General features: G+C 43.5%; 1 protein-coding gene across 4 annotated transcripts in view; it reads right to left on the reverse strand.

Annotated features, from left to right (window-relative positions):
• The window catches only part of MTRR (5-methyltetrahydrofolate-homocysteine methyltransferase reductase), a 92,809-nt gene that overhangs the window by 18,053 nt on the left and 48,996 nt on the right, over window positions 1–25,760 (reverse strand). For all 4 annotated transcript variants that reach the window (XM_075826912.1, XM_075826910.1, XM_075826911.1 and 1 more), the window contains exons 9-11: window positions 18,278–18,458; window positions 12,406–12,448; window positions 450–642 (exon numbers count right to left, since the gene is read on the reverse strand). In XM_075826912.1, coding sequence (XP_075683027.1) covers window positions 450–642; window positions 12,406–12,448; window positions 18,278–18,458 — 417 coding nt within the window. The remainder of the gene's footprint in view (window positions 1–449; window positions 643–12,405; window positions 12,449–18,277; window positions 18,459–25,760) is intronic.

The raw sequence follows: 25,760 nt of genomic DNA on the forward strand, positions 1-25,760 counted from the left end.
GTGTCGGTGGGAGAGAAAGGGAGCTCCCTCCCTCTCTCCAAAACCACTCAGATGTGGCGCTCGCTATTGAGCGTCGCATCTGAGGGGTTAAACGGGTGAGATCGATACTAATATCGATCTCACACGGCAGAGCAGGGACGCCCCCAGCTGCCTCTGGCAGCTGAGAGCAGGGAGATTTCACGGCTCCCTGCTCTGTTTACTTTATTCTAATGCAGTGCCGTGGAATAGCGGCGCTGTAGAATAAAGCCCACTAATGACCGCCGTGAAAAGGCATATCGGCGGTTATTAAGGGGTTAATATCACCCATTATAGGAAGGATGGTAGCAATATAGGAATGCCTAAAATACAAATACATTCCGCATTAATTAGTGCTCAGCGGTGTTTTTGGTTATAAATAATCTCTCCGCAGTTAATTAAAATAACAGTGATTCAAAAATCTGTGTTTATACCTGTGGTTCTGCAGCGAACATGTCTTTACTGTCCATGACAGCTTTTGCTTCAGAATCTTTAGCATTTCCCCTTACAAGTTCAGCAAGCCAGCCAGTACACACTCCTGTCCTAGGCAATGTTCGTCCTGAGCAAGGTTCAAAGTTCACGACATTAAAAACAAAGCATAGCTTTCCTGGATGACATAAATTGGAGCTAGGGAATCAAACAAATATTTTGGTTACAGATATCATACAAATCGTTATGCACATAAATCAGTACTATTTTCCCCTGATGCACAGATATAAACTTTTAATCCCCCATTTAAAAAAACATATAAAATATTTGAATACGTATATTTATATTTAATAAACTAGGCTCTAAACTTGGCATTTAAAACACGCCTGACGGCAGAATAACTTGTCCTGCACTAGAAGGATCATAAGGAAGGCCTGGCTGAGCGGAGACAAAAAATGTTCCTCTAGATCATAATTTAATGGTTACATGTAATAAATAAAAGTATTTTGTTTAATATTGTCCCGTCAATGTTTAGATGTATTCACGTTAACAAAAAGAACTAAAATTAGAATAAAAAAATAATGAATCTATTATGACACAATTCTAGAATTTAGCAGAGTAAAACTTGGGCTCATGCAATGTATTATTGAGCCATATTATAGCGTCCTTAGCCTGCCATGGGCCCATATCATACCTTGTGGTTCTGTGAGAATCAACAAGAACATTTTTTACAAAAAAAATTGCATGCTGTATTACAGAGATTTAATCCCCCTAGAGTGTTGATACCAAACAGCAAAGTCTCCAAGTGCCGCCACTCGAAAACCACTAGATGGGCACCCGTGATGTCAATAGAAGCTTATTTAAAACGGATTTTTCTGGAGGGGGATGTTGAGGGGTGTTGGAATCCCAGATATCCGGTCTTATTAAAAGGGTTCACCTTACACCTTTAGTTAACGGTGTCATCACGTACAGATCAGATTTGTGTGTACCTGGATTCAATGAACTGTCCAACCCCACTCTCCGGCTTGTCCTGGACTAAACCAGATTCTACTCTGAATCTTAAATGACATCCCCTGGTTGGCACTACTCTCCCAACATTGTAGACACCACCCGGTAATCTCACCCTAATTATCTGACGCCCATTTTATATAATCTGTTTTTCCCAACATGTATTAGAAATGGATACTTTAGAGAGTCAGACTTGAAAGGAGATGTGGGATGGAAAGACTTATCAGCTCTGCGGGCTCCTCACAACTTGCCCATGCTCAAGTTCAGTCATGTATTTCCTTTCTACGCGAAGACCCCTCAGCAAGACTGGCCAGGACTTGTTGTTCATGGCGAGTGCCCCTAGTAAGCATAGCCTTTCATACACCCACTTGGCTGTGTTCAGGGGTATGTTGTCGATTACATTGTAAAAACATATAAACTTATACCTTTGTTACATTTTTATTAAGGGTATTGCATATGTGATTAGTTTGGGGTGTGGTTATTTAATGAGGGTGCTTTCACATCTGCCACTTTGATGCAGTTTTTGAAGCCACAACCAGGAGTGTATTCATAAGGCTTGATTCACACGCAGGGGGAATTTATTAAATCTTTCTAGGCATTTAAATGTACGACAAAATGCGGCAGCCCCTTGCTGATCATAATGTACATTTTCGACAAACGTTGGAAAGGGGTAACACTATTTGAAAACTATTTAAAAAAATAAAATAAAACAGTGCATCAGTGTAATCGGTGAAACTTTCTAATTACTTTCTATTAAAAATTATTTTTATTTTTTCAGATACAGCTGCATTGTATTCTGTATAGAGAGCAGCTGTATCTTGCGCTCAAACCCAAATCCGGCAGGTGAGCGGGACTGACTGGTTCAGTGACAGCGAGTCCTGTGTGTCTTTGACACGCAGGATCCACCGGTTATCAAATCACATGTAAGTTATGAAGTTAGATGTGATTTATAACAGCTCGGTCCTGCATGTCAGAGACACCCAGGACCCGCTGACACTGAACCCGCCAGTCCCGCTGACCTGACAGATACAGGTCTCAGCGCAAGATACAGCTGCTCTGTGTACAGGATACAATGCGGCTGTATCTGAAAACATTAAAATAATTTGAATGAAAAGTAATTAGAAAGTTGCACCAAACAAACGGATACACTGTTTTATTATATATATAGATATATATATCTATATATATATAAAAATAAAAACATTTTCAAAGGTGTACATAGCCTTTAAAGGGAACCTGTCACCAGCATTTCACCTATTAAACCAGCAATACCTGGTGGTAGTGGGTGAAAAATCATTTTTATATAACCTATAATTGTCTTCTTAGTCGGCCCTGTATGTTTAGTATTCAGTTTTTTAGTGTTCCCACACCATATGCTAATGAGCAGAAAAGAGTCAAATCTTCATTCCTCAAGTCTTTCCGAGTTTTTCCCGCCTCCTTACTTTTGATTGACAGCTCCTCGCCTTTCCCAGCACACAAAATCCCACGCTTGTGCATCGATGTCCTGTTCTGGTGCGTGCGCACAAAGGGACACCGGATTATTACAATAAAAAGGCGCTAAATGTTTGCAGACCGTTATTTACAGTCTGAGGAGGAGTTTAGGAGAGGGGATAACGGCAATGAACTTTTGATAGCAGCAGCCAGTGAGGGGTGATTAGAGTTTAATAGGTGAAATGCTGGTGACAGGTTCCCTTTAAATATGAATGTTGAGCTTGTTAAGTCGTTTGCAGCCAGAGGACAAACTTGCAGTAGCAACTGCAGCTAAGGGGAAAAGAACCTATTTAAGGCCAGGACCACACACGCAGTTTTGATGCAGTTTTTTTTGATTATTTTATTGAGCCAAAGCCAGTGGTGGATCCAAAAGGAAGGAAAGGTATAAAGAAAACACTGATGTACTGTATCTCTTTTTGTTTTGTGTCCACTCCTGTGTTTGGCTAAAAAAACGGAGCCAAAAACTGCATCAAATAAATGTATGATAAATGTAGGTCCAAGCTCTCCCCTGACCTGTCTGGGCCTGGTGAGATGGCCGTTGGCCACCGCATCCAGGCAGTGAATTAGAGGTTGTTTGGGTTCCAGAAACAGCAGAGTTAGATGAGCTATAGTCTTTCCGTAACTCCCATAAAAGTGAATGGGTGTTACGGATACGACGCAGTACAGCGAGCCACGCTGCTTCAGTAACTTGGGAGTTACGAAATTCCAGTACTAACATTCTTTTAATAGCAATTACCTAATGCAATATTGGACATTTACTATTTGCTGCAGCTCTTAACTCTGGCTATTAGAAAGTGGTCCCTATAAAGTCCATGTACCATTACAGGTCAGATGGAAATGGATAGGACAACCCCTTTAAGCTCACATGGTAGTCATCAGCAGTTTCTTCACCAATATTATATTGCTAAAGTGGTTTCCTTTCACATTATTACCTCACTTGCATTCACTGAACATTGATGTGTGAATGGTTTATAAACTACATTTAAATAAGGTTTATTGCTTCCTCCTCGCAGGGCTATTATGTCCCATTAAAATGCATAAAATGGGGGGGGCGTGGCCTAGAGGTGAATGTGAGAGGACGTGTGTGACCGGAGCTCCTGCTGTAATCATCCGTTAAAGTACATATATCCCGTAAAACTCGGGGAAAATAGCTTCCCTAGGGGCTTACCAGAGCCTGGAGGTGGAGGAGCACGAATACCCGGTCATAATGACGCGCTCTAAGAAGCAGAAGTCGCCGCCAGCGAGTCCCGGGTCCCGCGCTCAAGATGGCGCCGAGGAGAAGGAAGGCCGCAATAGAGGCCTCCGGCAGGAAGTTGTGGAAAAGCTGGAGAGGTTCGCCCGCACGCCGAGAGCAGGGGGGGCGGCTGCACAGCAGCGAAAGTCGGCTGGAGATCAGGAAGCTGGAAGCTCATCATATGGATCCAGGTATTCTCCTTTGGCGGGGGACATGAGAAGTGAGGAGGAGGAGGAGGAGGAGGAGATGAGTGGCGCCATGCAGGATCAGCCAGGTGCTGGAGGGAAAAGTGGAGTAAGGAAGGAGGAACCCTCCTTAAAGGACATTTTGGCAGCGGTGAAGCAGAATTCTATGGTCCTTAATACCTTAGCAAATCAGATGGGTGGATTGAAGGAGGACATTTTGCTGCTCAGGAATGATTTGCAGAAAGTTGCGGAACGCACCACTGCCGTGGAAGGGAGAGTCTCAGACATGGAGGATGCGATTCCTCACATAAAGCAGGATGTACAGGCACATTCACAGGCAGTGGCGACATTGATGGCTAAGACAGACGATATGGAAAATCGGCTGAGACGAAATAATGTGCGCCTTGTGGGGGTTCCGGAAAGAGTGGAGGGAACGAATCCGGATGACTTCTTCGAAAAGTGGCTGATAGACACATTTGGTAGAGAGGAATTGACCCCTTTATTTGCGGTGGAGAGAGCGCACAGGGTGCCGACCAGACCTGGCCCTCCCGGAAGGCCGCCGAGACCGGTGCTGATAAAGATTCTACATTATAAAGATAGAGACAAGATCCTGAGGAAAGCTAGAGAACGTCAAGACATCTCCTTTAATGGGGTGAAAGTGTCCTTCTTCCCGGACTTCTCTTTGGAAGTACAACGGAAAAGATCACAGTTTATGGATATAAAAAGACGACTAAGGGCATTACAAGTGCAATATTCGATGATGTATCCTGCCCGTTTGAGAGTGGTGGCGCTGGGAACAACTTCCTTTTTTGAGACACCGAGAGAAGCGGTTAGATGGTTGGATAGCCATGAAAGTCAGCTGAGACCGGCAGAGGGACGGCGTTGATCCGGAACAGACCGGCTGGCAAACGGAGGCTGGGGATGCAGGACTGAACCAGGTGTCGTAGGAAAAATTGCAAGATTTGGCATTTGATTGGACTTGGAGTTGGAGGGCATGGTTGCGGGGACCACGGAAGACCAGAAGAGGAGGAATGTGTTTATGGACATTGAGGGGTATTGATATGCTGAAGGGATGGTAGTTTATTTGTAAGAAAATGGCAGCAGGAGGGATGGTCAGTTAAGCGGGAAAAGCACATAACGAGTTATGGCATTGTTGAATGTATGGTGGGCGGAGTTGACCTGCCGATGTTTGTTATGGGTAATGGCAGATACGTTCTGTTGCCCCAACCCTTGGAAAGGGGTAGGTTTACGGGGGAGGTTGCAGGGGGGGGAGGGGAGGGTGCAGGGGGGGGAGGGGAGGGAGGGAGAAAAGACCCAGCCGGTCGGATATGTGAAATTAAGAGAACAGGATAGGAGGAGCTGTGATATGTTGAGGGATGATGGGATCACTTAATTGTTTGTCCTGGAATGTACGGGGCCTGCGGGAAGCCAGAAAACGACAGGCGGTATTTGATTTTATTAGAAAACAGGAGTCGAGGGTGATAGGACTACAGGAGACACATATGACTAGGGATTCAGTTTCCATGATGCATAGGGCCTGGGTAGGCCATAGTTTTCATTCTTACCATACTACATATTCAAGGGGGGTGAGTCTTCTCATACATAGGGCAGTGCCATTTGTATGTCACGACTCCTTCCAGGATGGGGAGGGGCGGTATGTGGGGGTACACTGTACTTTGTATCATTGGAATTGTGTGTTGGTGGTGTTGTATGTACCCCCTCCGTTTTCTAGCGGATGTATCAAGAAAGTGGTGGAGGAACTGGCTAGGTACCCGGAGGTGCCGTTACTAGTGATGGGGGATTTTAACGCAGTATTGAATACCAATATGGATAAATTTGGCATGACAGGGGGAGGTGTAACAGCTTTTGGCCATCTGGTTGCGGAAATGGGCTGGCGGGACATATGGAGGGATAAACATCCAAATAGCTTTCAGTATTCTTGTGCGTCTTCCACATATCAGTCTTTATCCAGGATAGACTTAATCTTGTGCTCACCGACAGCGGTACCATTTGTAGCTCAGATAGAATACTTGCAAAGAGCGTTATCGGATCATTCTCCTGTGTTAATGAAGGTAGAGACGGAGGAGAGGACAGGGCGAGGGCAAGGGTGCTGGAAACTTAATGCCTTTTGGCTAAAGCTGATAGACAATAAACAAATTTTAAACCTCATAAAGGAGTACTTTCAGTTCAATTCAGGAACGGTACCGCAAGAGATACTGTGGGACGCGATGAAGGCGTGGCTGAGAGGGGTGTTCATCCAGCACATTTCAGCAGTAAAAACACGGTCTAGACAATTAGGAGAAGCACTGTTGGGAAGGGTAGAGGAGACAGAAAGGCTGCATATAATAGATAACACAACAGACACATTGAAGCATTGGGTGGAGGCGCAGCGGTTGTTAAAGCAACATCAGTTGGAGAGGGCAGATAACAAAAGGATGTTTTTAAAACGCCAATACTATGAGGAGGGGGAAACCACTGGACGGTTACTGGCAAGGATGGCGCAGGCTCAGAGGGAGAATAATTACATACACACCATTAAAGGGGAGGGGGGGAAGTTGGAGACTGATACAGGACAGATTTTGAAAGTGTTTCAGCAGTTCTATTCGGATTTGTATGCCTCTAGGGCAGAGCACACGCCTCAGCAGCTGGAAGAGTATATAGGGGAGATAGAATTTCCTAGGTTGGGGGGGGAGGAGAGAGGGACATTGGAGGAGCCAATATCTCTGGAGGAAATACAGGCGGCTATAGGGATACTAGCCAGTGAAAAGGCGCCGGGGCCGGATGGTCTTCCGGTGGAAGTTTTTAAGGAATATGGGGAGGAGCTGGCGCCGCAGTTACTGGCCACTCTTTTAGATAGCTTCAATAGGGGGCGGCTTCCAGAAACAATGTATGAAGCGACTATAGTAGTTCTGCCTAAAGAGGGGAAGGATCCTCAACTCCCGGGCTCTTATAGACCAGTCTCACTGCTGACGGCGGATATTAAAATAATGGCGAAAGTATTGGCGCTTCGACTAGCTAAAGTAGTAGCTGGGGTGGTACACGGAGATCAGGCCGGTTTTATGCCATCCAAATCGACGGCGGTAAATCTGAGGCGACTGTTTTTGAATCTACAAGTTATGCCGGATAATCGTGGGGGGAGAGCCATAATGTCCTTAGATGCGGCCAAAGCATTTGATTGTGTGGAGTGGAATTATTTGTGGTCAGTTCTGGAAAAAATGGGATTTGGCCCTAATTATATAAAATGGGTAAAATTGTTGTATGTAGCCCCGACAGCAAAGATAAGGGTGAATGGGGTGGTATCGGATCGGTTTGCGCTGGAGCGGGGAACGCGTCAGGGATGTCCATTGTCCCCATTGTTGTTTGCGTTGGCGGTGGAACCCTTGGCGTGTGCAGTGAGACAACATGAACAAATTCAGGGGTTGAGATATGGGGGGGTGGAGGAAAGAATTGCATTATACGCAGATGATATGCTGCTATTTATGGCGGATACCGAACGCACATTACCGTTAGTGATGGCCCTAATTAAGCGGTTTGGGAAATACTCAGGACTACTCATTAATTGGTCAAAATCGGCCCTAATGCTCATGGACCCGGGGGATGTTCAGAATGGGGAAGAGGAGGTGGAGATACCTGTGGTGAAGGAGTTTAAGTATTTGGGGGTGAGGGTGACGGCGAAAGTACAGGATTATATGTCCCTTAATGTAATGCCACTGTTAACAAAGATAAAAGCCAAAGTAGAGGCGTGGAATAAGTTGCCCCTATCGGCTCTGGGTAGGACAAATTTGATTAAAATGATCCTTATGCCCCAGGTGTTGTATGTACTACATAACTCACCGGTATGGATCCCCAAATATTGGTTCAGGAGATTGCATAACCTTTTTAGGGACCTAGTATGGAAGAAGGGGGTACCTAGGATTAAACTGGAGAAATTACAGCTGCCAAAGGAGGAGGGGGGCCTGGCTGTTCCCAATGCTTGGGTGTATTATTTAGCTGCCCAATGTCAGCATTTCTGGGGGTGGGAGCAGGAAGAGACATGGGGGTCCAGTGCGCGCATCCTATCATATCTGGGGGGGGGGGAGAACCCGCTGGCAGGACTGGAAGCGCACAGATATAAACAGATGGCGAGTACCAGACCCACTCTGCTTCTCATACATAAGGTGTGGTGGCAGTGCAAGCAATTGCTGGGGATAGGGGAGTGCACTAAGTATACACCGCTTTGGAGAAATGCTTATTTGGGGGAATTGGGTAAATTGGAAGGGATGCAGGGGTGGGAGCAGCAAGGCATAATACGGTTGAATCAGTTGTATGAGGGAGACATACTCAAATCTTTTCAGCAAGTAAGGGAGGAGTTTCAACTGGACTCCCGCATGTTTTATCAGTACCTGCAGATTCGGCACGCAGTGCAGACACAAGCAGTCAGTGTAGACCTGACGATGCATGCCGCGGGGGTGTTGGAGCATATTGCAAAGGCAGTAACATCAAAAGGATTAATATCATTGGTTTATAGCAGGTTGTTGGTGGAACATCTGGGAGATCCTATGGCAACAGTGAAAGCAATATGGGAGAGGGATGTGGGTCCTATTACAACAGACCATTGGGAGGCGGTATTGGCAGCAACATGTACCTTGTCCATTAATGTAGCACAACGAAGATCGCAGTTGTTTCTGATACATAGGGTGTACAGGACCCCGTGGGTGCTGAAACAAATGGGATTAAGAGCGGATGCAAAATGTCCTAGGTGCCCGGAAGAAAAAGCAGACATCCTTCATATGTTCTGGACATGTGGGAAGCTGGGGAGACTGTGGACGGAAATATCAGAACTAGTGGGGAGAGTGTTTGAGGTACAGATCCCATGGGATCCTGTAGTAATGCTGCTAGGGTATGTTGGAGATTTGGGGGGAGATAGGATGTCAGGGTTGGCAATTGCTAAAATACTGTATCAAGTTCGGAAAGGAATTGCAAAGCACTGGCTGGATGCGGAGCCACCATCAAAACAAGAAATCATAGGGGCACTTAACTCACAGGTTCTGATGGAGTATAGGATATACTCCAAGAGGGGGTCCAGGGTCAAGTTCGACAAACAATGGGCTAGGTGGATTGATCAATCTGGGTATGCTTCTGTGGAGCTAATGACACTAAGGCAACAAGTGCAGGTATAGGGCCACTGAGGGGAGAGGAATGGAAAAGTGGTACTGAGAAGATCGGCTGGGGGGGATACAGGGGGGAGTTGGGGGGAAGGGAATGTTTGGTTAAATGTAAAGAATTGGGTCTGTTGAAAATTGTTTGTACACTGTATGAGAAAGTACAATGACCTGTAATAATGTGGAGTTTTGTTGAATAAACTTGAACTGATTAAAAAAAAAAAAAAAAAAATGCATAAAATGGATTTGAGCATTAAATTCCAAATGTTTAATCTACAAAGTGTTCTTTTAGAGCAGTCTATCCCAACCGCGGTGGGTTCCGAGGCGATCATGGCAGGCTGGTTGTACTGCGCAGACCTGCCTACATAGATGCATTGGAGGAGGGCAGTTGCAATGCATCTATGACTGATTTGGCGGAACTAAACACCACCTGACCCACATGGTCTGGACGCTGGCCAGTGCCAGGAGATTGTGCGCGGCGACACATGGTAGTAAAGAGGACCCGGGAGCGTAAGTGTAAATATTTTTTTTTTCTGAACTGTGGTCTAAATGACATTAGGAGTCAGTTTATTCAGGGGTCTGGGATCTAAATTTATTCAGGGGTCTGAATCAATTAAGGGTTCTGGTCTGGAGCCTGAATGTATTAAGGGTTCTGGTCTGGAGCCTGAATGTATTAAGGGCTCTGGTCTGGAGCCTGAATGTATTTCAGGGTCTAGAGCCTGAATATATTTTTCGGGGTCTGGTCTGGAGCCGGAATATATTTCGGGGTCTGGTCTGGAGCCGGAATGTATTTCAGGGTCTGGTGCCGGAATGTATTTAGGGGTCTGGAGCCGGAATGTAGTCAGGGGTCTGATCTGGAGCCGGAATGTAGTTAGGGGTCTTGTCTGCAGCCGGAATGTATTTAGCGGTTTGGCCTGGAGCCGGAATATATTTAGGGGTCTGGCCTGGAGCTGGAATGTATTTAGCGGTCTGGTCTGTTGCCTGAATCTATTTAGGGATCTGGTCTGGAGCCTGAAATAATTCAGGCGTCTGGTCTGGGGCCTGAATTAATTTAGTGGTCTGGGACCTGAATTAATTTAGGGGTCTGGGGTCTAAATGAACTTAGGGCTGGTCTGGGTTATGAATTAATTGAGGGGCCCTCTTCGATTATTACAAATATTTTTTTCGGTACATTGATTTATAAGTACTTGCCAATCACTTGTTTTTTTTCTTATTGATAAAAATTAATGGGTTGGGGTTTTTCAATTATTTTTAGGGGTTCCCTAATGCTAAAAAGTTTGGAATCACTCTTCTAGAGAATAAAATAGTGTGAAACGTATGAGGGCAACCATGCAGATATAACTATGCATCCACATTTCTTACAGGAAACGTTCCATAATTTTTGTTAAAGGGGTATTTACAGAGTTGACAATTAACACGTATCCGCATGATAGTGGTCTGATCGCTGGGAGCCCTACCGATCGTGAGAATGGGGGTTCGGAACACCCTGTTCCTCCTCAATGTTCAATCGCTGTACTTGGCTGTTTCTGTCATTCCCGTAGACTTTGAATGTAGCAACAGCACGCATGCTCAACCGCCACTCCATTCAATGTCATCCTCACTGCGGTCGAAAAGTGAGGAAGAAAAGGATTTGCGGGACCACCGTAGAAGTATAAGAGGCTCTGTCACCAGATTTTGCAGCCCCTATCTGCTATTGCAGCAGATAGGCGCTGCAATGTAGATTACAGTAACGTTTTTATTTTTAAAAAACGAGCATTTTTGGCCAAGTTATGACCATTTTTGTAGTTATGCAAATGAGCTTGCAAAAGTCCAAGTGGGTGTGTTTAAAAGTAAAAGTCCAAGTGGGCGTGTATTATGTGCGTACATCGGGGCGTTTTTAATACTTTTACTAGCTGGCCGTTCTGATGAGAAGTATCATCCACTTCTCTTCAGAACGCCCAGCTTCTGGCAGTGAAGACACAGCGTGTTCTCGAGAGATCACGCTGTGTCGTCACTCACAGGTCCTGCATCGTGTCAGACGAGCGAGGACACCGGCACCAGAGGCTACAGATGATTCTGCAGCAGCATCGGCGTTTGCAGGTAAGTAGCTACATCGACTTACCTGCAAACGCCGATGCTGCTGCAGAATCAACTGAAGCCTCTGGTGCCGATGTGTCCGACACGATGCAGGACCTGTGAGTGACGTCACAGATCTGCACTGCCAGAAGCTGGGCGTTCTGAAGAGAAGTGGATGATACTTCTCGTCAGAGCGCCCAGCTAGTAAAAGTATTAAAAACGCCCCGATGTACGCACATAATACACGCCCACTTGGACTTTTACTTTTAAACACACCCACTTGGACTTTTGCAAGCCTCATTTGCATAACTACAAAAATGGTCATAACTTGGCCAAAAATGCTTGTTTTAAAAAAAAATAAAAACGTTACTGTAATCTACATTGCAGCGCCTATCTGCTGCAATAGCAGATAGGGGTTGCAAAATCTGGTGACAGAACCTCTTTAACACTTTCAGACCACAATTCACCAGAGCAAGCCTTGCGTAGGTATTTAATCAGCAAAATTTAGATCTGAATGCAGCAGAATTGTGAATACAGCTCTGAACTTAAGCCCGTTGAACATGACTGAGCACCACTTGGGCCGTTTTTCACGGCATCCGATAGTTTTCACGACCAATTCACTTTAGCGGGTGAATTGGGTCCGTGAAAACGCCCCCGACTTTCCGATCCGTGGAAAGATAGGACATGTCCTATCTTTCCACGGATCACTGACGGGACCCGGCCGGCGCACACAGTCGTGTGCATGAGGCCTTAAACAATATAGGCTGTAATGCAATATACTTACGAAGTTACTTCACTTTAATTACATTCTGTGTGTAACTGTAGTAAAACCAAACAGTAATATTACCTGGCAGCAGAGTACGTCCTTGGTTGTAACCTTGGAAGATGCTCTAAGGAAAAAAAACCAAAAAAACATAACTCATATTTCTTTATAAACACAGACATAAAGATGGTTACTAATTCCTACAAAAAGACATCAAGATATACCAGACTAAAACGAACAATCTAAAAAGGTCTGTTCACCTACAAATATTTTTGTATTACTTTAGTCTAAATCTCTTAAGTTTTATTTATTTTTTTCTTACGAAATCCATACAATAAAACAACCGGTGGACACGGACAGCAAAAGGCCTGTGTAAAAGAAGAGTATTATATATTTCAGCACATTTAAATAAAAAAAAAATGAAAAAACAAAATTTCATTTATTATCTATACATACCATGCTGCTCCCACAGCTCTTACACATTTAACACATGACAAAGAAATGGTTCCGAGGCACCGGGTCCATTTTAAAACCTAAAAGCAACATATTAGCTATTTTGACGTATGCAAAAAAATAAACTGTACAATTTAAAAAGAACCTGGTGCCTTGGAACCCCTTTTTTCATCTACTGTCTACAAGATAATGGTAAATTACAGCCCCAAAGAGTACCGGAATTTGTATAGAGTGATGCGGAGGCCTTTTGTATTTACTTAACACTTACCGCACATACATCACTCACACATATTGGTCTCATGTCACACGCTCCTTGCTTATACACAGGAGACACGCCACACACAAGCCGATCACATATTGGACACATGCCACACCGCTTAAAACATACTGCGCACACTTGCTTAGACACACACTACACATGTTGGACACGTTGCACACACTGTATATCGCTAACATTTTACATGCATGTTGCACACATGCTACTCACACAAACTGCGTATTTCACACTCATTATATATATATTTTATTTATTTTTTTTACACTCAAAACGTATAAGGCCTGCATCTCATGTTATTTTTCTTCCCTCTGAGGTACACGTCGGGAGGAGCCCCGACGTATACCTCCGACAAAAGGTAGCGACAGATAGGCATATCTATGGACAGTAATGCCAAAATCTTTAAAGTATGGAGTTCACGGCCAGAGCATCAGAAGCGCTATCGTCGGGGATTACGCTCCTGGAGGGAGCCCCTGACATCCATATAAAGATAGTGACATGCTAGGAACTTTGAGATGCTGGAATCCCCGACCATATATGGATAGTAACGCCAGGGGATTCCCCAGGGCTGGAGTCCCCCAGCCGAGCGCTACCTGATGCTCTTCCTGGGGACATTGGCCCTGGAGAAGTTCCCCGAGGTATATGTTTAACGTTAAGTGGTATCCATCACACATATGCTCCCATGTTAAAAAAAATTATACTGTGCGGTATAGGTTGTTTTTTTTGCGTGATTCCTCAGGCTGGAACAACGCAGCTTACTGCATTATTCCATCCTCAAAAAAATAAATAGGCATACAGACATATACTAGCCTGACAGAGGCCAAAAGGAAATTTTTGGGCCTTGGTTAGGCTAATGGAGCTCTATGGACACTTTTAGAGTATATGTTGGGAAATTTCCCGATGCACACGCCAAACATAGGGCTAAAACACAATGTGAACTCACACTATGAACATGAATTTAAATACTTCAATTACAATGCAATACTTACCTGCTTTCTGTGCAGGTAACTTGACAGACAGCTCTGAATTACCAGGAACAGGCATCTCTGGACAATGGCACTACTAAGCCCCGCCCATTAATTTAGCTAAGCTATGCCACTACGCAGCGCTAAGCCACACCCCCATTGGCCGTGGATTAAACCTAAAATGTAAGTAAATGGTCTCCCTGACCCCCTCAATTAAGCCCGTAGTTATTATCTACCAACTGATGGCTTATCTACAAGATGCAATATGCATGTCAGGCACTATGTAGAGGGGGTTTTACATAGGACGATTATCGAGCAGACAAGCGTTCATAGAACACTCGTTGCCGATAATTGCCCTGTGTAAACAGGGGAACGATCTGAAGATGAACGAGCAAACGCTGAAAAAAAGTGAAATATTATCGTTGTCAGCAGCACATCTCCCTGTGTAACCAGGGAGACACGCTGCCGACATGATAATAATGTATGAGGACGAGTGAACAGAGTAACGACCGCTCGTCCCCATCCATAGCTCCGTGTGACCGGAGCAAACGAGCGCCAATCAACGATGTCTCTTCGATCGGCGCTCGCTGCACTGGCCGCTTATCGGACAGTGTAAAAGGGCCTTTATCCTTTAGTAGGTTTTAAAAAAACAAAAAACATCAGACAACCACAGGTGTAACTAAAAACATTTAAAAAACAATAGTCACTTATTTACTTGTAGGTTGCAGATCCAATCCAATATATATTGACCACACTCACTATGGTGTACAATAAAATATAACCTTTGGCAACTTTAAGCATAGTGTAATACAGGTGTTTTTTTGCAGTTGTATTATGGATGCAATACCCGTGCCTCCTTCTTTAGTGTTTGAACTCTGGTTCTGACGAACCGCAGGAAATCGGGCTATTGCATCTGTAATACTGGTGCAAAAAAGCACCCACATTAAGCTTATCTGAAAGTGGCCTTTATTAAAACAGATCTGTCAGGTCTCCTATCCTAACCTATATGTGACCAGGATAGGAAAGGGGAGCGCTAAGCTTTGGAATATATACTCCTCAACATTGAAATTGTAACACCAAGAAGGAAAAGTTTTGGAATTGTGCAAATCACTGGATCGAGACATATTAGTGATATGCAAATGATAAAATATGGCAACAAAATGTTCCAAACATCTGGATTTATTCAGTATCGTATTTCTGCCACACGCAGAAATATACGCACTTACACACCTTGGCATGCTATCAATGAGGTTATTAATGGTTGCCTGAGGAATGTTATGCCACGCTGAATGCACTTGGGCACGCACAACATCAAGACTGGCTGCTGGCGGCAAAATTTGCAATTGCTGATCAATGACTTTCCAGATGTGCTCGATGGGAGACAAGTCTGGAGAAGCTGCAGGCCATGGTAGCACGTTTAGGCCACGCAGGCTGCTCACAGTAGCACAATCAACATGCGGCCTGGCGTTGTCCTGTTGAAAAACGGCTTCTGGGTCACTTTGAGGAAATAGCCGTACCACTGGTTCCACTACCAAATCAATGTAACGCCGAGCTGTTAGTGTACCTGAAAGACTAGAGGGGTCCGGCTACTGGACATTATGCCAACCCACACCATAATCCTGGGTGTAGGACCGGTGTGACGTTCCCTTTGTGAAGGCCTCTTCATGGTATTGCCCACGTGGTCTCCAAAACTATTTCCGGATATCATTGCGTCTAAGACAAAAGCGGGTCTCATCGCTGAAGAGGATAGGCCTCCATTGCAGCTTCCATTGCCATCTTGCTGTGCACCATAATAGCCTTTGAGAGCAGTGGCTTGTGGTCAATGGAAAACCCGTAGCTGGACGTCTGGCTCGCAGCCCAATGTTGTGCAAACACCGCGCACCTCTTGCTGTAATTTTAGTTCATTGTTGTTCCCCTAACCTCCAGTTACGCATCGTTAAACAGTGCTGACATCTCTGCCTAGGCGCATATCGATCTGCCGGAGTGATAAAGTAAGGTCTCTCAGTTCAAGGATTCTGTCCTCAGTTTGTGACAAGTGGCGATAACTGTCACGTCAACAAAGAGGAGGAATCACACATTAATCCCAATAATCCTTTTTTAAATGCTGACATAGTGTCTGCCATTACTACCATTTGGGGTAGGGCATTCCATAGTTTGACTACTCTAACTGTAAAGAACCCTTTCCTATATTGATGTCTGAAACGTCTTTCTTCCACACGCAATGAATGTCCCCTCGTCCTCGTTTTTCCCCATGTTGCAAGCTTATCTAGGTCTTTCTGTAATATTTTATAGCCAAGCCGAGTTTTAAAGGGTAACTAAATGTTCAAACTTCTGACATGTCATACTGACATAATTGACTGCCTGGATTAGAACGATTAAAATAATTGTTTAATAGGTAATTTATTAAAATGAGCTCTACTAGCCTTAAATACAGTACAACAGGCTCAGACAATCGGTCAGTAATGGAGAGAGGTATAATGGTGTGGTGATATTGTTCCACCGCCAAACAAACCTCTCCCCTTATGATATATTGTACTGACACCCCTCGCTGACTAAGACAATCCAACGCGTTTCAGTGTCACAGGTGAAAGTGACACATCATCAGGGATTATCGTATCTTTAAATACATTTGAAACCCTGTGTTAGGATTAATTGAAAGAGTCAAGCAAAGCTCAAAAGCCTGCTCCCCCACACCCTAACACTATGGTGTTGAAGGAGCAAGATAAACAATTCCTCCATATAGGGCCCCATGAACACGTCCGTGCAGTTTTTACGGGCTCACAGTAATAAGTATATGAGCACGATCCGTAAATAGAAAAAATAGGACATGTCCTATTTTTTGCGGCTCATATCCACTGCCCGGACACACACCCTTAAATAGAAATGAATGTGTCAGTATTTTATCTGCTAGTATGGATCCATAATTGAGGATAAAAACTACGGACGTGTGCATGGGGCCTTACTCAATACTTTGCAGTCTGACATTGCCATGGAAAACACATGTAATACACTGACAGCCCCCCCGAAATATTTCACCAAACGCAACAGTGTTAAGCAGCTCCCAGTAGAACAGTTATTATACTGTGAATTTTTAACTAATTATATACTGTACTATCAAGAGGTAGATCGCAAATAAGACCGGGAGAGTAATACAGTATTCACACTAGTTTCTTGAATTTCATGTCCGTATGCCATCAGTGAGCGTTGCATATGGCATCAGTGTGCTTTGCATGTGGCATGCGTTTTTCTCGTCTCTGCGTTTAATGCGTGAAACACATCCGTGTGCGGTCTGTGTTTTTCATGCACCCATAGACTTCAATGGGCGACAAAGTGCGCAAAAACGCACCAATATAGGACATGGAGTGAGTTTCACGCCACGGACACTAGCGTGAAAACTCACGTATGTCTGAATAGCCCCATTTAATGAACGGGTCCGTGTGCTGTCAGTTATTTCAACGGACAGCACACGGACGTGGAGCACGCTCGTCTGAATGAGCCCTTATGCTGAACAGACCTGGAAGAGATATCAGCTTTACCGGGCAGCTTTTGCAACCAATTCATATATAAGCAACACAAGGCCATAATGAAATAAGCAACCATAAAAGCCTATATTAAATGTGAGTTTTAAATGTTTGGTTTTTTTTAAAAATGGATTGTGTAGGTTTACAGCTTCCAACGATTTTAGACGTGGTGCTATTATTAAGGGTCAGTTCACACAGAGCTTTTTGGAGCTCATTTTGATGCGGAAACCGCGTCAAATCAGCGCCAAAAAACTGCCAAAATCGCCCCACAATGATTTCAATCGAAGGCAGAGGCGTTTTTTCATTGAAATCAATGGGGGCAGAAAAAACCTGCAGCACTCATTTCTAAGCGCTTTTTGCCCACGGTTCTTACATCAGATTCAACGGCCGCAGGCAAAAAATGCGGGGAAAAAAGCTTTAAAACGGCACTGGCAGTTCAAAATCTGCAGATTTTTTTTGCCTACAAAAAACTCCCTGTGAACTAGGCCTAGTGTTAAATTAATAAACCAAAGTGTCTTCATTTCTTTTTGTTTTTAGGCAAGTGATGCTTGCTTGACTAAACGGTTTTCTGTAATCATTTTCTACTATGTGTTCCGTTTTATTTTTTTCCTTCATTGTCCCTTTTTTTCAATTAATTAAAATATTTCAGTGGGAAAGAAAGCGATGGATAGGCAGAAGGGTGGTATTATCGCCATTATACAAAAGCTAAGATTTTATACCTGTGATAAGGAATGTCGACTTACCTATTAATAGGCTTAAAGGAGGCCGGCAGCTTGGGAATGCATTGAGAAGGTCCAACACGCTGATCGCATGGTCTCTAATGAAACAGTTATAATCAGAATTTCCCTGTTTGCTGCAGAGCTCCAGCAACCTCCTCTTCTCTGCAGCATCAGATGTAGACTCCACCATTGCACGCAAGAAGGCCTACATGTTATGTAAAAAAAAAATCTGATTTTATACTTTGTAAATTTTGATAAAAGCAGCAATGCCTTCTCATATATACACATTACACATAAACACTATGCATAACAGAATCCAGGTAAAAGGAGTATATACAATTCTGTTATTTATCTTTGAAGAAATAGTGAACAGCACATTACTCTGCAATTTAAAGAAGAGTTACTGAACACAGATTATATTTTTAACGTAAATATGATGACCCCCAAAAACCGCTGCCATACATCTCCAGTGAGACATCAGGCATATCTCCCATGAGAACAAAGGATCGGGAATCCCGAAATGCCCGATCCTTCTTTACCCCGAAATCTGCAATCGGAGAAGAGTCATGACACACCCATACAGATTAGATGATTGGCTGGTCCAGTCTTAATCGGTCGTTTCTGCCGACGTACATCTCGTGTATGTGCAATATACGCCGATACTCCCCAGCCCCTCTTCTTTATCTATGCATAGTGTAGACTCTGGCCCGCATACGCCTGCACTATTTGACGTTTCCAGGGTGGGTTCCCCACGACCGGCGCGCATCTCCAACTCCCCCAGAGGGTGATCCCACGTATACTGGCCACTCCTATGAGGCTAAGGCCCTGGCCGCCATATGGGACTTAGGCAGCGTGAGGACATGAAGGCTTACGTATTCCGCCTCTAAGGCCCTTTTCACGCGGCAGGGTTTCTTGGCTATGTGCCGAACAATTTTTTTTAAAGGCAGTCACACGGCTGCAGTAAAAACAATTCACCCCAAATGGGGATATTCACACAGGCGTATTGCATGTGAGGAGGAGGAGATTATTTGCTGTAGGTAGTGACACACATAGCCCCCTGTAGGTAGTGCCACACAGCCCTATTGTAGGTAGTGCCACACAGTCCTATTGTAGATAGCACCGCCCCTGTAGACGCTGCCATCCCCCTTGTAGATCGCGCTACTGTAGCTCCCTGTAGGAGCGTTATTCCCTGGCCGTGGATTCCTCTCCTAGAGGGAGCCCCTGAGGTCTCTGTCCATATATGGACAATGATGTCAGGGACTCAACCTAAGAGCGGAATCACATGCCAAAGAATCGGCAACACTCTGGCCAGGGATTTCGCTTCAAGAGGAGCCCCAGACGTCACTGGCCGACACTCAGACCCTGTCGTGTGAATAGTACTACTCCCACTGGTTACCTGTATCTAGATCCAAGGGATAGCTATAGCTTTTCATAAATCTTTGGCCCAGTTCATTCTTGATTCTCACATAGACACCAGTGGTAGATACTGTAGGTCTTTGAAAAACTCAATATTAATTCTACAATTTACACTATTGCTTACTAGTATCTCCCCAACCAGGGTCAGATCTCTGCTTGTTTTCCTTATTAAATTTACTCGCGAGTTTCCTAGACAAATTTATTGCTGGTAGGGATTTAAATTTTTCTAAAGACACTTCAACTGCTCAGAGAACTGCTCCCCAGAAACATCTTCGCTCCCTAAAGAATAACCTACACTTCCTCAAATTAGTAGACATATGCCCAATCTTACACCTACTTGGTAGGGACTATACATAATTTTTCATCCTCGTACAATTCATACAGCCTTATTGACCTTTTCCTCACACCTTATCGTGGCACCCTCAAGCCTCTATAGGTAACATAGTATGGTCTGACCATGCCCCAATATTCCTCTCAATTTTAACACAGTATAATGTGCATTGTTCCTGGATATGTTGATAAAATGATAATCTTCTTAAGGATGTGGTGTGCGTGGCTAATGTCAAAGACACCATTGGATCACTTATCGTGACACATGCCTCGGATTTCACAACTTTGCACACACAGAGGGAAGCTCTGAAATTTGTTCTCCAGGGCACCCTAATCAAACACAGGGCACGATTAAGGAAAGAGAAAAAGTTTAAAGTCTCCAAACTTCTCCTGCAGATCCACAGGTTGGAAAACTTGCACAAACAGACATTATCCCTGTCCACACATGCTGACTTAACAAAAAGCCAGAGATGAGCTCAAATCTCTTCTAGATCAAAAATATCAAAGATATTGAGACCGGTACAAACGTTACTTCTATGACTAGGCCAAGAAATGCAGCAGACCGTTATCTCGCCTGCTACAGGTACACAACAAACACGTACATATCTTCTCTCCGATAAAATGGGCCAATGGGACAGAGACCCAAAATCTGACTGAAATCCTTGAAGTATTTTGCTCAGACTATTCTCAGCTCTGACATAAAAGGAGAATTTATAGATATGCCCTCCCTTTTTTCTCACTGACAGAATAGACGTAATATATATATATACAGGGTGGGCCATTTATATGGATACACCTAAATAAAATGGGAATGGTTGGTGATATTAACTTCCTATTTGTGGCACATTAGTATATGGGAGGGGGGAAACTTTTCAAACTGGGTGTTGACCATGGCGGCCATTTTGAAGTCGGCCATTTTGTATCCAACTTTAGTTTTTTCAATGGGAAGAGGGTCATGTGATACATCAAACTTATCGAGAATTTCACAAGAAAAACAATGGTGTGCTTGGTTTTAACGTTACTTTATTCTTTCATGAGTTATTTACAAGTTTCTGACCACTTATAAAATGTGTTCAAAGTGCTGCCCATTGTGTTGGATTGTCAATGCAACCCTCTTCTCCCACTCTTCACACACTGATAGCAACACCGCAGAAGAAATGCTAGCACAGGCTTCCAGTATCCGTAGTTTCAGTTGCTGCACATCTTGTATCTTCACAGCATAGACAATTGCCTTCAGATGACCCCAAAGATAAAAGTCTAAGGGGGTCAGATCGGGAGGCATTTCTTCTGTAGTGTTGCTATCAGTGTGTGAAGAGTGGGAGAAGAGGGTTGCATGGACAATCCAACACAATGGGCAGCACTTTGAACACATTTTATGAGTGGTCAGAAACTTGTAAATAACTCATGAAAGAATAAAGTAACGTTAAAATCAAGCACACCATTGTTTTTCTTGTGAAATTCTCGATAAGTTTGATGTGTCACATGACCCTCTTCCCATTGAAAAAAACTAAAGTTGGATACAAAATGGCTGACTTCAAAATGGCCACCATGGTCAACACCCAGCTTGAAAAGTTTCCCCCCTCCCATATACTAATGTGCCACAAACAGGAAGTTAATATCACCAACCATTCCCATTTTATTTAGGTGTATCCATATAAATGGCCCACCCTGTGTGTATATTATATATATTATATATATATATATATATATATATATAGGAAACGGCCCTGAGCACCTTAGTGGATAGTTCCAAGGAGGCACTTGAAGAAGATTAAACTGACCCATAGATTAGTGTAGCCATTAAAACTACCACTGCTGAGAAAAGCCCAGGACCCAATGGTTTTACTCCAGCGTACTAGAAGTTGTTTCAAGAACAGGTCTAACCATTCCTCAATAAAGTCTTTAATACACTTTCCAGCGCCTCACCCTATGTCACTCAATCCTTAGAAGCCAATATTAGCGTTTTGCCAAAGGCGGACAAGGACCCATCCATATCCCCAATTATAGACCCATTTTTCTCATTAATGTGTATGTGAAACTGTTCTCCAAGGCTCTGGCCAACAAATTGACACCTTTCCTCCAATCAATCATCCACACTGATCAAGTGGGATTTGTCAGGGAGCGGGAAGAACAAAACACCATTAACAAAACGCTTATTCTGGAGCCAAGACCATATCTCAGACACTCTTATTGATGTCAGTAGAAGGAGAGAAAGTGTATGATTGCGTGCATTGGGGCTTTATGCCAGCAACGCTCAAAGAAATTGGCTGGGCCCTAGATTTTTCCCCAAAAAATGATGGCCTTACATATCGGCTTCTTTGCTAAAGTTAGAATTAATGACATGCTCTCCGCCCCAGTTTGAAATGGCACCAGGCAGGGACGCCAACTCTCCCCTCTGCTTTATGTCCTAGTGATCGAACATCGGCCGGCGATCATAAAAAAACTAACATTCACGGCTTACAGGTAGGGAAGACACAACACAAATCTGCATTATAGAAAAACTTCAAAGTCAATTCCACGAAAATTGAGACATTCCATGTCTCTTTATCAACTGCACATGTTAGGTATCACAGTAAAGCATTCAATTATCACTCTCTCTCAGAACGTATGTTAAAGCACTCCTATGATAAGTAGGGATTATTATGGTTTGGGCAAATGAACGCTCTGTAGATGGATGTGCTACCACAGTTCCTTTATATTTTTCACGCAGCCCCTTCCTCTCTACTGAACGCATTCTTTCAAAAATAAAAAAAATCGGCAACAAATTGTGTGCTAATGGAACGTGTGGGAATACACACATACACACACTCTCACGCCTGAAAATGAAGGAAGGAGCTGGTCTTCCGGACTTGAAGCTCTACCACTTGGCTTCGATTCTCATCCATCTACTGGAATGGCATTTCCAAACCAATCTTAACAATAAATGGTGATGAAGCAAACAAATTATATTTCTACTCTAAAATATCTTATCTTGCTTCAAACAACCGCCCAATAACACATTAACCCCTATACCACATTATTGAAACATGGCCTGAAACTATGGAATTCATGAATACTAAAAAACATACTATCTAGGGGCAATAGCCTGATCACACACTTATTTTTTAATCCAGCATTCCCTCCGAATAGGGACAGGATGAGGAGGTTTCCTAGTTTCGGAAAGGCGGTGGACGATCGGTGTCTCCACCATGTACTTTCTGGCTCCCCACATTTGCGGAACTGAAGGCACATAGACTCTCTTAGTTAGAGTAGACCCAACTGAAGTCCTTTGCATCCATCCGCGGGGAACAGTGCTCTTTTCAGTCTGTCCCCTTTGAGGGACTTTTCCTATTGACCTCCCTGCCCGCACACATGATATACCTCCTATATGATCTCCGGATTCAGGACACCTGCAAAAATGATCCAGGTTTTACTTGAGCCTGTCAATATCACTGTCAGACTGGCAAAAAGCATTTCTCTTTACGTTCAGGCGTTCAGTGGCCTGTGCAGCTCAAGAGAAAAATTATAAGAAAACAACTAGTTGTTCCAGATACCCAACACGCCTTCACATTCTATTCCCATCGGTTCCGGAGATCTGTTGGCTTTGTGAAATGGAGTAGAGCAGAATGTTAAATATCTGGTGGGGATGTGATAGTGTAAAATCCTTCTGGGATAAAATCTGATCGACTTAACGAAATCAGTGGGAACAGGGTTGACAACTCTCCCCTTAACAACACTTCTTTTTATTCTGCCTGGTCCTGTTGGCTCTCAGATGAGTGGTTATACCCAGCTATTGGCGTACCCACCACATACCTTCCATGATGGAATGACAATAGGAGATGTCCCACCTGTGCTGAATGAAATAAATGATCTGCAGAACACTCTGGAGACCATATGTATTTCTGACAATCTGGCAGCCACGGACTGAGTCACTGGACTTCCAAAACTTCTAACCATGTACACAGTCATAACCACGAGCAACATCCGGACTCTCTATTATGGTTCACTGGAACCCTTTATCCTCTACCCCTTCTACTCCCATATTTTATCTATTTCTCTTCCCCCTCTTCTTTGTTTTCTCCATTTTCTTCTCAGTCCATTTAATAAATAGTGCACCTTTATGCCCTTGTTCTCCCACCCTCCAACTTCTGTATACTCATTATGGGAATATTCATTTGAACACATGAGATCTTTTAAACGATTAATATACGGACACCTTGGTGCCCTAATGCAAGAGGACCAGGGTGTTCATACATCAATCGTTGGCAGGAGTGATGGGATAGAATATTGTTGACCGAATCTTGATATGCTCTGTAATTATTGTTTATAACAGTGGCACTTTACATTTACTGAAATTTCAATGGAATACACTTGTTTGATCACTTATGTGTTTAATAAAATCTCCAATTATGTTCCATTGCGGCAAGCTAAACTACAAAGGACCTAAAGAGTTCACAGATTAACCCCTTCCCGCCCAATCACGTAGTGTTACGTCATCAGCACTAATGCGTTAGCGCCTTATCACCGTGCGTGATGGAGCATGTACCGCAAAATTGTACCAATAAAAACTACAGCCCATCCTGCAAAAAACAAGCCCTCCCACAGCTTTTTTGACGGAAGAATAAAAAAAACATATGGCTCCCAGAATATGGGGATACAAAAAATAATTTATTTTTATAAAAAAATGGGTTTTATTGTGCAAACGTGGTAAAAAAACCAAAAAAACTATATACATATGGTATTGCCGTAATCGTATCGACCAGCAGAATAAAGTAAATATGTCATTTATAGTGCACGGTGAATGCCGTGAAAAAAAGGAATAAAAAGCATTGTCAGAATTGCTTGTTTTTGGTCATCTTGCTTGCCAAAAAAAATGATATAAAATTTTTTTTTTAAAAATAAATAAATAAAATCGCATGTACCCCAAAATGGTACCAATGAAAACTACAGATTGTCAAGCAACAAATAAACCCTCACACAGCTCCAGTGGAGAAAAAATAAAAAAGTCCTGGCTCTCAGAATATGGCAACACAAATTGTGCAGAGCGTTCCAAAAACGGATAAGATTTGGCACCATCTATCAGTGCAATAACGAATGACTAAATGCCCGAAGGCAGATCTAGCCCTAACTTGCCAGCTACCTACAGAAGTAAAAATAAGAAAATACTTTATTGTTGCTATTGTAAGCAAACTGACGAACCACAAGTACTAAAACAGTTAGTGCACGCTGCTAGAAGTAAAACTCCTGGGCTCAATGCCTGTAGGATAGCTGTAAATGGCGTGATTATATGTAGTCCATAAATAGCAATTGGAGTCAGCGGCTGCAGAACGCTAAATCTCCCCTATCTAGTGAATTGAATTGATACTACCAGCGATACACTGTAAGTTAGCCCCCGACATGTTTCGCTACACATGCAGCGTTCTTAGGGGTCTCCGGGACTAATGATGGCGCACTGGGAACTTCCCCGTGTTTTATAAACTTGGAATGACGTACTAAAGGTGAATCCATGTATTAACCAATCACAGTGGATAACAAACGAGCCCCTCACTGACGTGATGAGTAAGCCAATCGAAGAGGTTAGCTAATCCTCTGTTCGAAATCGCGTATGCGCACAAGTAGAAAACAGACAAACAGCGTCTGGATGGAAAGACGCCAAGTACTTAGAAATTTTGAGAACTAAAGACATTGCGCATGCGCTGGGACTTAGGAGGTCGCTGAGAGGAATAATGTAAGTATAGATGGTATCCAGCATCTATCTGTAGCTGGCTGGGCTGCTATAGTA

The sequence above is a fragment of the Rhinoderma darwinii genome, chromosome 5, assembly GCF_050947455.1.
Source record: "Rhinoderma darwinii isolate aRhiDar2 chromosome 5, aRhiDar2.hap1, whole genome shotgun sequence".
Classification (NCBI taxonomy): domain Eukaryota; kingdom Metazoa; phylum Chordata; class Amphibia; order Anura; family Rhinodermatidae; genus Rhinoderma; species Rhinoderma darwinii.